This window comes from Carlito syrichta, unplaced genomic scaffold, assembly GCF_000164805.1.
Source record: "Carlito syrichta isolate Samal-C Ts95f unplaced genomic scaffold, Tarsius_syrichta-2.0.1 Scaffold303233, whole genome shotgun sequence".
In the NCBI taxonomy this organism is placed as follows: domain Eukaryota; kingdom Metazoa; phylum Chordata; class Mammalia; order Primates; family Tarsiidae; genus Carlito; species Carlito syrichta.
Window position 1 is genome coordinate 349,164 of NW_007247329.1, and position 16,071 is coordinate 365,234.

Here is a 16,071-nt window from a genome sequence, read left to right on the forward strand (position 1 = left end):
CTCAATGTGGAATAAATGCAGGACATATCCCCGGCTCCCAAACCCCTGCTGATGACTGTTTTCTGATTGGGAGAGTGACCCTTGGCCAAGGCTGCCTGTGCCAATGGTCAAAATGCCATTGGAGATATGCATACCTGTGTACTCAAGGTGCATGCTAAGGGGGCAAACATCTGGGTTCCTGCTTCTCTGCAGGTAATACAATTGTGTGTGTCTCACTCCTCCCCTAATGGAGGTGTTCATGCTTCACCTCCCTGGGGGTATATAGCCTCGCTATTGGGGTGCAGAGAGTTTTGTGCCAACCAGCCCCCATAGGTTCCTTCTGTAAGTAATAATAAATCCATGTCTTTACCAGCCTGTCCTGTGGGTGATTTTTTTGGAACAGGTAAACCTTACACAAGCACCCTGTCTGCTTAAGAGCTGCCACTACTCACCCAGAGCCTCACCTCAAAGGTGAAAATGTTTTCTTTTGTTGTATTAGCCAGAGGAAATCTCTGATTTTATAATTTTATGATATTTATACTTAAACGTTCTTCAATTGGCCGGGCTCAGCGGCTCAGCCTGTCAACCCAGCACTTTTGGAGGCTGAGGCGAGTGGATTGCCCGAGCCCGTGGGTTCGAGACCAGCCCGGGCAATTTGGCAAGACATTATCTCTACAATAAATCAAAAATTAGCGGGGTATGGTAACGCGTGCGTGTAGTTCCGGCTACTTGGAAGGCTGAGAAGGAAGGATCACCTGAGCCCAGCAGGTCGAGGCTACGGTGGCCGTGAGCATGCCACTGCACTCCAGCCTGGGCTACAGAGTGAGACTCCAACTCAAAAAAAAAAAAAAATCCTTTAATTAATATTTGGGAAACCAATTGTTGAAACTGGATCACGTAGCAGCTATTGCTTTTTTAAATTAACACCAAGATTATATATCTCTTCCTCTCTCTCGTCACCTAAAATCCCAGAATTTGAAAACGACACATCTGGGATAAATGTTTTTTTTTTCATTTAATCTGTACTGATCAAGTGATAAAATTAGAAAATATATTTTAAGATTCTATTCCATGTATCACACAAAGGCTTTTCACATATGAACACCTTGCAACCTATGAAGTCTTTTTTTACAGATGAGAAAACTGTAGTTCAAAACAACCAGGTGCTTTGCTCAAGTTTCAAAACTGTGACAGTGCAGGAACTTATTCCCAGTTTTTTTCCCACCAGATGGTGAAAGGACAAACTGAGAGTGGGAAGCCATTTTTCATCTTGTTCTTAAACACTGATACAATGATGAGAAAGTAGAGGTTATGCTCTTGGAGAAATGCGCACTTTAAGTAAAAAATTAACTTTGCCGACTTTGTCTTTTTAGGAACAGACTTTCTGGTGCCAGGTATCTCATGGTGTCAATCAAACTTGCCTAGAGTAAAGGGAATTTACAAGGCCTAAGATATCATACATTGGTCAAGGACTGTAAAAGTCATGAAACTTGCAATTACAAAAGTTATGACCGCTCAGAGGGGGAGCAGGTGGGGATTTGATCTTCTTGTAGAACGGGCCCTATCTACAGGGAAGCCAATGATCCCCCGAAGCTACCCACTGGGAATGCCTAGGAGATAAGGGGAGGTGCACCCTCCATGAGCTCTGAGGAATGTCATTTGGGAAGGTGCAAGAGAATTAGAATCCTTGTCACGCCCTTCTCTAGGGGCTGTGATAATGTGGGCGGGCATTAAGGGGTCTCTATGTCACAAGATATCCAAGACATCCACAGGTGGTCGATAAGAAAGTTACAGGCAGTCACGAGCAACATCTCCAAGAGAAGGATTTAAGTCAAGACTTGGGGGGCTACGAGGCCACACTCACCTAGAGTGTAGGCCCACTCCCTGTCTGTGGGGGTGAACTTTTCTTAAATAAACCTTGTCTTTTCTCACCTCTGTGTGTCGCAATTCTTTGCAATTTACTCAGATCTCTGGGTTCCCAGCACGGCACCTCTGGCTTGCCAGCCCTGGCAGTGCTACCACACCTCCCTGTGCCTCTCAACCTCACCCTGTCCATCCGAACCCTAACAGATGGCATTCTTATTGTGAAATAATTCTAGACCCGCCCTCCCCCCCCAAAAAAACCCTATTTTGCATCTACTCAGGAAGAGTTATCTGATAAAGAGACGGAAAAATAATATGACTTTTTTTTTTTTTTTTGAGTTGGAGTCTTACTCTGTCGTTCAGGCTAGAGTGCAGTGACACATTCACGGCCACCCCAGCATCAGCCTGCTGGAAAAATATGACTTTTAAGCAACAGTTAGCACTGACTTTTTTAATGGTTTGCTAAAAAACACACTAACTTTAGCTAACATATCCAAAACATGGTGTAAAGCTCTCTGAATTCTTCCCGGTGAGAAATTCTGGATAGGCAAGTTTTCTGGATAGCTGATTCCTAAATTTCCATACGTTCTTGCATTTTTAGTTTTTATCGAGAGATTTATTTTTTAAAAATCTCTCAGGAATATGTTTTTTAAAAACCCCTGTCTCTATTTAGGCCACTAAACATCCTTTCAGGTTGGGGCTGGTGGAGGGGCTGCGAGCCTCTTCATTAGACAACTTCAATTTGACGTTGTATACACTGCAGTTACTTTTAGAATCCTTCGTGTCAATTGCCACGTCTCCGTTAGAAGTTATCTCTATCCATTCTATTTACAGATTCTAATAGGACTTGAGATAACCAAGTTTATTTATAGAATTGCTATAAATAAATAAATAAAAAGCTACCCGTTTCTGAAGCCCTACTGTAGGCTAGACATTGTGCTCGTCATAATATATCTCTTCAGTCCTTACCCAACTCCAGTGTTGGGTATCACACCCGTTTTACAGGTGAGGAACCTGAGGCTCAAGTAGTTTGTCCAAGGTTTCACACCAGGTAGATAAGGCATTTATAACAGATGTTTGCAGACTCTAAGCCAACCCACCACCGCTCCCTTTGTCCCAGGTACTGACAGAGCAACCTGCCTCTTAGAATTGCTGTGAGGTAAGAATAAGGAAGCACTGGCCAGTGTGATCTCTGACTATCAGAGTTTAGGAGGTTCACGGCATGCATTTTGGACACCCAGTTTGCCAATTTTGCCTATCTTCTGGGTCAAAGAAGAAAATAACTCAAAGTCTTTGTAAAATGTAAAAGTCTATGGAAATATTCCCTTTATTGTTTTTGGATAGGTACCGTGATAACAATTTAATAAATTGATAAGTTAAGGAGCAGTGAGCAGCAGTAAGACTCACATTTTAATAAAGTTAATAATGTTCATAACGAGACTCACATTTTAGAAGCAAATAAACACATGAGAACGGTTGAGGTTATTTGATGGGCGTTTGGCTCACTGTTAGTCCAGTGACCTCTGACCCCTATTCCCATATCCCTGCTTCCTTCAAGAAGAACTCTCTGCAGGTCTCCTTACCTGTTCAGGCCTGGGACTGTGCGAGTAAGCTGTGGCCAGAGAGGCCAAGGAACAGATTTTCAATAACGACACTCAATATAAGGTTTGACAATTTTATTGGAAAACAAGTACAGTCTCTTGATCAGTGATACATGCTGTACGCGGATGTGGTGTTTTAATATATAAAAATATTTGAGATCTGCAGAATTATACAAACAAGTTTAAAAAAACCCCTTCAACATTAACCAATACAAACATAATTTATCAAAATGTCACTTAAAAATGGCTCAATACCTTTTCTCATATTGCAAACAAAAAGGCAAGATGGGGAAAATATAAATTCTGCTAAACCAGTTTTAACAACTGGCAATTAAATACTTTGCTGCATTTGCAAACTCTTCTTTAACACTTAGGCTGACTTTAAACAATGCCATCAGAAAGTGCAATAAAATTGAATTAACAGGGAAGGCATTGGAGGTTTTTGTCTTTTTTTAGAGGGAGACAATATGTCAAAGGAAGTTCACAGGGGAACCAGGAATGCAGCTTCTTCCTGTGGAATCCACCCCTTGGGAGACTGGGAATGACACTGCACTTTTCTGTTAGGGATTCTCTGCCACCCAGGCCTATCTGTTGATTCTTGACCCTCCTTAAATTTCAAGTGCCATGCTACTTGTAATTCTTGGTTTTCACGGTCCCTCCCCACTGCTTTCTGGCCAATTCCGTCACTAATTCTAAGTTTCAGAATTGGCTTGCTGATATGATTGCTGATACATTTTCTAGATAATAAACTAAAACAGTCAGCAAAATTAAATATTTAAAGCACCTACTAGGCCTTTTAGGATGTAAGCCTCCCCACCCTCACCCCGTGGGCTTTAGTCTGTGTGTGGCCAAAATGAAAGCCAGGCCCGTCTCTTAGAAGGGCAGTTCCAAAGCAGTGGTCACTCAGTGCTGGCAATCAGACCCAGGAGAAAGCAAGCAGAAATGTAAGAGTCAGTGTATTAAACTCTGTGCATCTCTGTCTAGTTTTGACTACCTTGGCGGGGGGGAATATTATTCCAAATAAAAGTCTATGCAAATTCATAATATTAGATATGAAAAATATAAAAACCAGAAGGCCTATCTACGTTCATACAACTTTGAAAACTGTGCATGAGTCCTGCAATAAGTGGTACATAAACTTGACTTTGCTGTTTTCTAGGGTTTATCTAATTATCCTAAGGACTGCTATAAGATTTTTGTAAAATATTTTTTCTAGACCAAAAAAGCCCAATTTGCTTTTCTTTTTAATTAAGACATATTTGCCTTTAGAAATAACGTATGAGTAGAAAAGTTTTTCATAAAATCTAAACATTAATTTTTGCAAACTCCACACTCAAAAGTTTAGAATTTTGTTTCTCAAAGCATTCCTTGACTCAGTTGCCTCCTAGAATAATTCCATTTCTTCTCACAAAAGTGGTGGGATAGGACAATTATTTAGAGAGAGAGTTATTTAGAGCACTGGACTGGAAGCCAGAAAAGGAGGTTCCAGTCATAGGTTCAACAGAACTTAGAGTGTGATTTAAAAAAAAAAAAAAAAAGTCACTTTCTCTCTATGTAACATTAGAATAATTGCAAAAATTAAATAAGGCAATCTGAAAACATTTTACACAAGAGAGCACGATACAGGTCTATGTCATATGTGCATATTACTCATGGAAGGCAGCAAAAGACAGGAGGAGACACCCTCAGCCTCTCTCTCAGCGGACATGGATTCCGGTTGGAGGCAGACACCCCTTCCCTCAAATGTTCACCACCCATCAGTGCCGTCAGCCTGACAGGAGAGAGAGGGGGTTTGAGACGAGTCTCTTAGGGAAAGCCCCTTGGGGACTATGGAGTTGGGGTAGGCACTGAATTTCAACAAAATTTCAGGAAGCTGGAGAAAATATGAAAAGGCCTTGGAGGCAGAGGAGGGGTAGGGGTGGGGGGAGGAGGGTGGGGTAGCCAGATCAAAGATGGAGGTGTGCCAGAGCCAGGGCCACGAGGCCAGTCCCGGAATTCACACAGCAGGATGGTGAGGAAAGGCTGTGAGGAACGGGTGGGGAGTCAGGGTGGCGGTGACAAGCTGGTGGGAGGAGTTGGGTTGGAGCTCCCAATCAAGAGTAGCCCCTTGAAGGTATGTCAGGGGGAGCAGATGAGAGCAAAGTAGCATCTTAAAAAGGACGGTTCATCAGTGGGCTAGCACGAGACAGTGTGGAGGAGGAAGTCTCTGAGACGTGGTCCTTCCAAAGAAGAAATGAGCCCGGCAGAATGCAAAACAACAAGGAAGACCAGAACGGTCAGGCCGGGGAGGAAAGCATTAAGAAGTGGGTCCATTCCCTGTTCCTGCTGCTTTTGGAATGTTCTCTCTCTCCTGTGGAAAGCTAAGAGGATCCCAAAACCTCGGAATCCTGGAATCCCTGTATTCACTGAAATGACAGTTTTCAAGGTCTGTAAAATACAATTTGGTCTTTGGAAACGGCCTGACTGTGGCTATGGATGCATATGGAAAATGGAAGCAAATGGAAAGCTCTCCGAGAGTGCATCTGCATACCTCTGTGAGGCATCAGCCTCACTCTGCATGCAACACTGTCTAGGAGAGCCACTCCAGAGCCAGTGACTCCACAGAGTCCCCAGACAGGGCACAGCTCAACCCTTGCACTGTGGGTGACCTAACAAAACCATCTATAGACGGTGACCATTTCCTGTAAGTTCTTCCCTCTAGTTTCCTGTCTCCATGCCTTTTCTCCGCAGTTCACATTCAAAGAGGGCATTTATTGCCTTTCTAAAAGGCCTCCCCAAGCCCTGAAGTTCCCTGCTCTGAAGTTCCCTGGCCACGTCTTGCTCCCTTAATCTGATTCAAGGTGACCTGAGGGATAACAGACTACACAGGTAGGTAGTCAGCAGGGGCACAGCCAGCCTGCAATGCTATAAAGGCACCCAAAGAACCCTCGGCCAGCTTCCCCATGCTACCTGAGAGGCACATGAATCTCTCTCTGTGGTTTCTTCATAGAGTCTGGCCTAGTGGCTGGGGACATTAACTGGTGTTTGGATGGCGGTAACTGTCGCTGGACTGGCATGTGGTACCTGACGTTCTTCCAAAACCTTGTTTTTGCAGACTGCGGTCCGGCTGTAATGTCCCCCGGCCAGCGGATGGCCCCATGTTTCTGTTTAATGAACTTAATGGATTCTGGCATTTTCTCATAGTCTTGGATTTTCTCCAACTCAAGCAGGACAACTTTAATTCCATCCTGAATGAGAGCATTATACATCGCTATTTGCTCTTCAGATGAACTACCCAGCCAGTCGAAGTCTGATGTTCCTCTGACTAAAATGATAATTAGCGTTCTGCTTTTCTTTATGTTTTCATTAGTGACCTCAACAATGTCTGGAAAACATGAAGCACAGCGTGGTAAGCAAAATTTCAATTTAGAATCATTCTCTTCAGAACCAAAACCTCACAACGTTCCTGCCAACCCATCCCCTATGGCTACTAATTTGTTTTTCTTGCCTTAGTTGAGATTAAAGGAGTTGTCCATTCTACAGATCAACTCAAAAATTGGCCCTCAAAAGTCAAACATTTAATATAGACCTCAGAAAATTTTTACTCAGAATTTTGAAAACTTCTTGTTAAATTATTTTATTTATACCACATCTGTTTTACTGTGTCAGTTGTAAAGTAACTATTGGATCTACTAGTTTTCCAAAACTAAATAAAAATCACTTCATAATTGCTCCACTAGAATATGAGAAAAATACATGCTTTGCATGTAAAAATAATCATCATACACCTCTGAAGAGGTTCTTAAAATTGTGAAATAAACCGGACGTGGTAGCTCATGCCTATAATCCCAGCACTTTGGGAGGTAGAAGCGAGAGGATTTCCTGAGCCCAGGGGTTCAAGACCAGCCTAGGCAACTTGGCAAGACCTCGTTTCTACAATAAATCAAAAATATCCGCCAGGTGTAATGGCATGCACCTGTGGTTCCAGCTACTTGTAAGACTGCGGCAGAAGAATCACCTGAGCCCAGAAGGTTGAGGCTGCAGTGACTGTGAGTGTGCCACTACACTCCAGTCTGGGTGTCAAAGTGAGACTCTGACTCAAAAAAAAAAGTGAAATATATGCACCTATGCTATGGTCTTCTAGAAAGATGGAACATAAGTTTTAGCAATCAGTTTTACAACAATAAAAGTAAATATTTACTTTGTTCTCCAAGCGAAGTGGGGACCAAAGAGAGGTCTCAACTTTACCTATATGATAACCACTTGTATACCTAATCCTGAATTGTATTTCACATCTTTAAAATAAAAAAAGAAACTAAATAAATAAGTTTACTCTGTTCCATTATATACACACCCTCTCCAACATAGTCATCCCTTCCATAAATGAACAGCTTATATCCACACTGTTTTTCCAAGACCTCGGGCAAGACTTTAAACACAAAAATATCTGAGTTAGAGGTGGACCCTTCCCCAAGGGCCTTTGGATATAGTATATATGCATCATAGGTCTTTCCGTCTGAAGCTAAAGGTAAAACAGAACACATTAAGAATCAAAAGAAAAGATTTGATAAAGTCAATATCACAAGTATTTACTTCATAATAAATTATTGTTTTTGTACGATGGCATGACTGAAGCAGCAATACCAAAAGTATACCACCTTTTCATCTCTTACAAAGTTTCTATTTATTGTTTTACTACAGACTTGTTAACTGTTGTATTTGATGGCTACCACTGATAGCTCGGTACAGAACATCCTTATCTCTCTGTTCTCATCTTCTTCTTTCAATGTCTCATTCCTGAATTCTGCCCATTCTTCCTTTTAGATATTATTGTGGTATTAGTTTTTGTTTCTTTGTTTGTTTGTTTGTTTTGCAAGGTTTCAACAAAAGAGAAGAGAGAATCTCCCTCGTGCACATCTAGTCATTACTTTCATTTAAAGGCAGATCAGGGAGTAATCTATGCCCATCCTACTCAGCACAGAACAAATCCTCTCAATAGCTTCTGGATAACTGAATGTATAAACTGGTGCTCTTAACACTTGCTTATGCTAGAGAAGTAGCTTGGAAAATAATGATATCCAGCCTAGTCAATTATGACCCAGACACTATAATATGTATAAGAATAACAACGATTCTTGTATATGACACCCTCCACTTTAAAACTTAATTAAAAACCCTCTTAGTCATCCTCTACATCTCCCAGCTATCCTTTTTCTTTCAGAATAAAGTAGTGCATAGAACACAAAATCATACCTTTGGGAGAGTAAAAACCATAACAGGAATCCCTGTACCAAAGTACAATGTCAACCTTGAAGATTTTATAAATGAAAACAGAGCATGTAATTACAACTGCTAACGTGAGAAATGCACCAATCACGTGGTTCTGGAAATTGGGTACTGTAGCAGACAAGAGAGAAAAAAAATAGAAACAAAAAGAATTAAAAATTGGAACATCAAAAATTGAACATCTTCATCTCAGAGAAACCATATTTAGGATTAGACATTCAGACAGTACTAACTCATTCATTATTTTCATTTAATAATGGATACTAACATACAGAGCAAGCTAGCATGGGTTATTTTAAATTATTTTTCATTTTCATATAAATATTTTTATATAAATCACTTTATCATATAAAATTAAGGTGTAGAACACACCTAAATGGCATAATATACAATCACGTAGAAAAAATACCAAAGACCAACAGGCTAGTGCATTCCACAGTAAATCAAGTAAAAGTCAACATCACTCAAAAATTCTCTGAGGTCGGTTAAGAAAAGCCAAAGGTTGGAGGAATTGTAGGGAAAAGAAGGGATTAGGGAAGTTTTCGCATTTTCACAGTCTCTTGGCCTTTCTCTCTAACTATTTATCTAATGATTACAGAGAAGGAAGAGAAGGAGGAGGAGAAGGAAGAGGAGGGACAGAAGAGGAAGAAACTGCTTTCTAAATGTCAAGGATCATGTAGGCATCCATAAAACAGAATCTAAAAGCTTTATTATTTACTTTTCCAATTCAGACCTTCAATCCATCTGGAATCAATTTTGGTACAAAGTAGAAATCAAGTTCTATCATTTTCCAGACCAATACGCAACTGGCCCAATTGATAGTTCGTCTCTACTTCATACAAGATCGTGATGAGTACAATGTAAATCCTCCAACTTTATTGTTCTTATTTAAGACCAACTTGACTATCCTTGTTCCTTTACATATTCTTATGACTTTTAGAATGAACCTATACATTTACATGTGTGCCCACACCAGCACACTCATGTACATACACACCCAAATTTGCACAAATGTTGCTGAGATTTTGACTGGAATATTTTTTAATCTATAGATTCATTTGGAGAGAGCTAGCATATATATAATATTGAGTCTTTCAATCTATGAACATTGCATATTCTTTCATCTATTTACCTCAATTTACCTCAATAATGTTTTTGCTAGTTTATATTCAGAGGTCTTGAACACCTTTTGCTAGATTTATTCTTAAGTATTTGATTATTTTTGATGCTAATGTAAATGTCTTTTAAATGTATTTTTATCTGCATGCTGTTGGCATTTACACATACATATAATTCATATGTATTTATAAGCATTTAGACATACATATAACTCATATAGCACATATATAGCAATATCACTCTATTGAACTTGCTAAATTCACATACTAATTCTCATAGTTTGTAGATCCTTTTAGATAATCTTCCATGTACACAACTAGAAATACTCTATTTTTAATTCAACTGCAAATTATCTTAAAATGTCTCACAAATACTTCCAATTGGTAAAAATAAATGGTGAGCACCATCATCAAATTCAAGTCAAGTAAAGAAAATTAAGTTCAATAGTCCTGTGAATGGAATATGTGGTGCTCCAAAAGTACGTAACAGAGCACTTAACCTCATCTGTATGGACAGAGAGTTGGGATAAGGACAGGCAGCTGGACAGAAAAGCACTCTAGAAGAAGAGAGAGTTCAGCTAAGCAGCGAAAGAAAAATAGGAGTTTCCCAGGAAGTGAATCATGTTCCCGGCAGAAGAAATAGCACCCCAAACCACAAGGTCATGAACTCTAACTACAGTTAAACAAAATTGTATTTCAAGTAGTTTGTTGTTTACTTGGATGTATTAATTGTACATATGCTTCACTTTTGGCAGCTGTACTCTTGGCTAAGCAGATGAATGGATACAGATAAAATCTACTTTTGACTTCTGTGATATTAAGCACTGTGATGAGTGTACTCCTTCTTTTGTTGGCAGGATTTTCCACACTGTTCAAAAAAGAGGAAAATAGAGTTGTGTAAGTAAATTGAATCTACTACAAATAAGACACATACACCTGGCTTATTTCTTTACTTGTAACATAAATTGCAGCTACAATAATCACCTACCCCAATCACAGGCAGAGCAACCAGACTGTAGGCAACATTGATCTGAGATTTTATAGCCCCGAGACCAATGTCAGTAAGAGACTTTGTAGCAGATAAACCAAATTAAAATTACAAGCTTTCAAGAAGAAAAATATGGACATATACTTCCCGGTCTCCATGGGACAGAGAGAATACCTTAAACAAGTCTAGATTGATGCAGATAACAAAGAGCTTTGCAGGGGATATGAAGGAGAGGTCATGCAAAGCCAATAAATCCTAATCCTATAGACAAGGAATAGGAAGCCAGTAGAGACTCTTGAGCAGTGGAGTGTCTGGTTCTTGACCCATTTAATGAGTCTTCTAAACTACTTAAGAAACATGAGGAATAATTCAGGAGAATTGCTTCATTGGAATGCGGCAACGTGTATGACTGAATGTGAGAGAATGGCTTCTTAATGGCCTGGAATTCACACAATGGCATGGTTTTTGTTTTTGTTTCTTTACCTTAAATGTACAAGATCTTATAAATCCCACTTAGCTTAGCAAAACTCAAAATAAGCAGCAAAAGGTTAGGACCAGTCAATTGTCGGTTAACCCTTGCTGTTAGACTGAACCATCAAGGTTTTATCAAATATGACACAGGGCCGGGCGCAGTGGCTCAAGCCGGTAATCCCAGAACTTTGGGTGGCCGAGGTGAGCGGATTGCCTGAGCCCACAGATTCGAGGAGAGGCTGGGCAATTTGGCAAGACCACGTCTCTACAATAAAATATCAAAATTAGTCGGGCATGTTAGCGTGCCTGTAGGGCCTGTAGTTGTGGCTACTTGAAAGGCTAAGGTGAAAGGACCGCCCTACTCCAGCAGATTGACGCTGGAGTGGCCGTGAGCGTGCCACCGCACTCCAGCCTGGGTGACAGAGTGAGACTCCAACAATACATAAATACATACATAAATACATAAATAAATAAAATATGGCATGGAATTTAATAGCAAAATATGACTGGTTCTTTGCATACATACGAATCATAGTCTTCCACCAGCACTGGATCATCTTCATCAATTACTGACCCATTCCACTTCCAGTAGACAACATCACTCAACTGGCCAGTAACATTACAAATCAGCTGTATATGGGATCCTGCAAAGCAATGTATTTTAAGTCATAACATTAATTGATTTTATTCTGATCTATCTAGATTAATAAATGGCTACTGGATGAAAATACTAAATTACAGAAAAGCGCAAAGAAAAGGGAAAACTATCCTTAAACCCAACACCCAGAGATAACCACTATTAGTAACTTTATGTTTCTCATTTCTTATCTTCCGTGTGAACATATGCAATTTTTTAAGTGGAATCTTGTTGCCCGACTGTTCTGTAATTGCTGTCGATTGGGAATTTGGCCTACTAGATTCGTCTTCCAAAATAGACTATTTCATGGCTGCTTGGTATTCCATAATATAAATATGCTATAATGAACAGTTTTCCTATTGCTGAACACAATTTGTTTCCAGTTTTTCATTATTCTGATTAATATTACAGCAAACGTCTTTGTGCATAAGTGTTTAGACATATCCGGAAGTATTAAAATCTCGAAGTAGAATTGAATTATAGTAGAAATATATTTTAAAAGCCAAACCCCTAGCTTAAGTGAGGTTGTATCAATCTATTCTCTCCAGCACTGTATGTGAGCACCCCCAAAACCTCCAGAAAACAAGGGTTTGGGGTTAGTCATTACCAATTGAGAGAAGAAAAAAATTCTATTTAAATTTTCCTCTGCATCTCATGAGTTCATGGTGCATTAATATGTTTTTCATAATCTTAGTGCTTATTAGCATTTCTTTTGAAGAACTCCTTGTTGGCTGGGCTTGTTGGCTCAGCCTGTCATCCCAGCACTTTGGAATCCAAGGTGAGTGGACTGCCTGAGCCCATGGGTTCAAGACCAGCCTGGGCAACCTGGCAAGACCTTGTCTCCACAATAAATCAAAAATGAGCCGGGCATGGTAGCGCACACTTATAGTTCCAGCTACTTGGAAGGCTGAGGCGGAAGGATCGCCGGAGCCCAGCAGGTCGATGCTGGGGTGGCCATGAGTGTGCCATGGCACACCAACCTGGGTGGCAGAGTAAGAGTCCAACTCAAAAAAAAAAAAAAAAAAAGAACTGCTTGTTATGCCCACTGTCCATTCTTTAATTTCATTCTCGTATGAACCTTTCCAATGTGTGGGAGCTCTTTATTCATCAAGAATATTAACTCTTTATTGTACATAACAAATAGTCAGCATTAGTTGCTTTCATCTAATGTTTGTTTATAGTATAAAAATGATTTATGTAACTCTTTTAATTTTTCATTTGATCATATTTATAAATGTTTTCCGATTTTAATCTATTTTCATTATATTTTTTCTAAAAGTCCTCTACCACCAAATCAGAAAAAAATATTCATGTACATTTTCTTTTAGGCATACCTTTTCATTGTTTTATTGATTTGATGGTTTTTGTTTTTTAATCTCCTGGACTATGATTGTCTGTAGCATGAGGGAGTAATTTAACCTAATGGTTCTATCCAAATATCTGATGGATCACTCCAGAACCACTAACTGATAATAATTTTCCTTCTTACTAATTTGTAATGCTGCCTTTATTATATAACAAATTCTCATTTATTTTGGATTTTCTCAACTGATCTTTTAATTACTAACATCTTGGAGTAAATACTAATTTCACTTGGAGCTCTTCTTTCCAATATTATCTTAATAGATCTCATGATTTCATTCTCCCAAGTGAATTTTAGAAGCAATTTTTAAGCTCACCCATATTTTTATTGGAATTCCACTAAATCTAAACATTGATTTTTGAGAGTTTATTATCTTTACAAGTTCTAGATTTTTATATTGGAAAAGCATACACATCTATATTACATTTTGCCTTAAATCGCAATTTCTCAATATTATTTTCGTTAATGCTCCTTTAAAGCCTCTTAATAATTTTTTTCCTAATTGCCTCTTTTGCCATAAATTTTTAATACCACGGATATCCAGTATATATGTTGATGTATATGTTTTTTACTCCCAATAACCAATTTTCTCCTCATTGGAGACAATATCACTCCTGCCCTCAGAATACATGCTTTAAATCTCAGTTTTCTGAGACTCACACTTCATAATTTTGAGATCTGAGGACTTTTCCTCTCTTATAAATTCTACATCTCTTTAAAAGATTTTGCCAAGATAGTGAATACACATTTCTAAGTCATTTATTGTTGCAAATGAGATATCTTTTTCCATTATGTTTTCTAGCTGGTTATTGCTAATCAAGTCTATTATTTTAGAAAATTAATTTTAAATCCGGTCGGTGAATAAAATACTAACTCTAATTTTTTCCCAGTAATTTTCTTGGTACTTGTAGGCAGACAATTATATGATCTGGAAATAATAATTTTAAAAGTCTTTTTTCACTTATAGTAAGCAAACCTTGGTTTTTTTCTTCAATTGCATTAGTAGGTCCTTCTAGATCATGTTAAGTCATATGCGTTATGTGAGAAGGGCTGTTGTGTTTCACCATTAAATGCTGGTGACTATCTTGGAAAGATTAGGGATGAAATAGGTTTTTTAGGCTCTGAAGAGTGTCAATTTAGAAAGAAAAAAAAATTGAGAACCACTTATCTAGAATCTACTGACCCATATTTAATTTTGAATTTTAACCTCTTTGTTTAATATCTAAGAATGCCTCACTATCTCCTTCCACCATAAATAACAAGTACTGAGTTGGCCAAGTACAGAACTCACAGATCACCAACATGCCTTCTAATCTCTGTAGAGTTGTGCACTGTTGTCATGCAGTTACTATTACAGAAGAGAATTTCAAGGCCAGCCTGATTTTTAATCCTCTGATGCAAGAGTCCACTTTTATGGACCAGTGGTTTCTGAGAGAACGTTCAGCGATAACAGAAAAGATCTATATTTGTGCTGTCTATGTGGTAGTGACTGGTCGGTCTCATGTGACTATTAAGCCCTTAAAATATGAACAATGTGAATGAGGACTAATTTTAATTTAATGAAATGAATTAATTGACTTAATCTAACTTTACATATACACAGTAGTATTGGACAGTACAGGTCTGGACGCCAATAGGATTTTCTTTTTTTTGAAATAAAAGGCTTTTGCCAACTTGAAAAAGCATTTTTCTAGAATGATTACCACCTTTCTGGCCTGTAGCCTTACTCTTCTGACTAAAAGTTTAGCTCTGGTCATAAGAAATTCATCCTGTACCAGTCAAATAAATCGCATTTCCCATTCCTAAACCTGTTGAACTTGGCTTTTGATTGATGTTTTTAAGTGTCCGTGAGAAATGCGATTGGGAATGGGAAAACAAGATAGGTAGAGGCAGGAAATGTAAACAAAAATTTAAGATATAATGGTACTTTCCCTCTATCTATAGATATATTCAGTAAATGGCTTAGGTTATATAGAGTAAAAGTACAATTTATCTTAATCGAGTTCAAAAGAATGATTCCTGCATCTCTTGGCTGGAGGCTACTTACCCAAGTTGACTTCCATTGTCTCATTAGCTGGACTTACAAACACAGGTCGCACAGGCCTATTTTCCTCTGAAATAAAAACATCCACAGGACTTGTCAGTCTATTCTAGATCAGAATCTCAAGTGATGACAACACTTAGAAAAATATACTAAATGGCATCTGGCCAGATATTTCCCCAAGTGTTCACTGCACAAATGGTAGGCGAAAGGAGGCAGATGGAAAGGCAGGAAGCCGAAGCAAAGGTCACAGAAAACTGTGAACACACAAGGCAAAGCTGGACCCTTCTGAACCCACAGAGTTGGGTGCTACCGAAGAACACACATGACCAAGACCCTGAGTCTCCAGACCATTGCCTCTCTTAAAGGAAATCAGGAAGGGCGAGCAGTAGTAGAAAGGCATTTCTTTGAAGGACTAGTCAGTGCTAGACCTACTTGCATTTAGGAACTTTGGTAGTGACCCAATAGCGAAAACCTATAGGGTCACTGAAGAATAATGATCCTAGTGATGCCTGTGGGCAAGAAAATAATCTTTATGCAATAAAATTATTCTTTGAAAAAAAATAAATGTTTAGATTTGGGGAAAGGTAGCTTTTTCTAGGGTGATTATACACTAGATTTGCATAACTACCAATAGTCACCCCTTTAACATGCAAAAAGGTTCTGGCTGGAATAACTCTTCCTATATTACTTAAAACTTACAAAATCCTGATATTTACAAAATGGTTGAGCGTTCCGCCCATCC

The 16,071-nt window shown here is 38.9% G+C and overlaps 1 protein-coding gene across 1 annotated transcript in view; it reads right to left on the reverse strand.

The window, feature by feature from the left end:
* Positions 1 to 6,375: 6,375 nt before the first annotated feature.
* The window catches only part of IL1R1 (interleukin 1 receptor type 1), a 28,304-nt gene continuing 18,608 nt past the window's right edge, over positions 6,376 to 16,071 (reverse strand). The window contains exons 6-11 of the mRNA XM_008058160.2: positions 15,333 to 15,398; positions 11,812 to 11,929; positions 10,543 to 10,694; positions 8,676 to 8,819; positions 7,777 to 7,944; positions 6,376 to 6,807 (exon numbers count right to left, since the gene is read on the reverse strand). Coding sequence (XP_008056351.1) covers positions 6,389 to 6,807; positions 7,777 to 7,944; positions 8,676 to 8,819; positions 10,543 to 10,694; positions 11,812 to 11,929; positions 15,333 to 15,398 — 1,067 coding nt within the window. The 3' untranslated portion in view covers positions 6,376 to 6,388. The remainder of the gene's footprint in view (positions 6,808 to 7,776; positions 7,945 to 8,675; positions 8,820 to 10,542; positions 10,695 to 11,811; positions 11,930 to 15,332; positions 15,399 to 16,071) is intronic.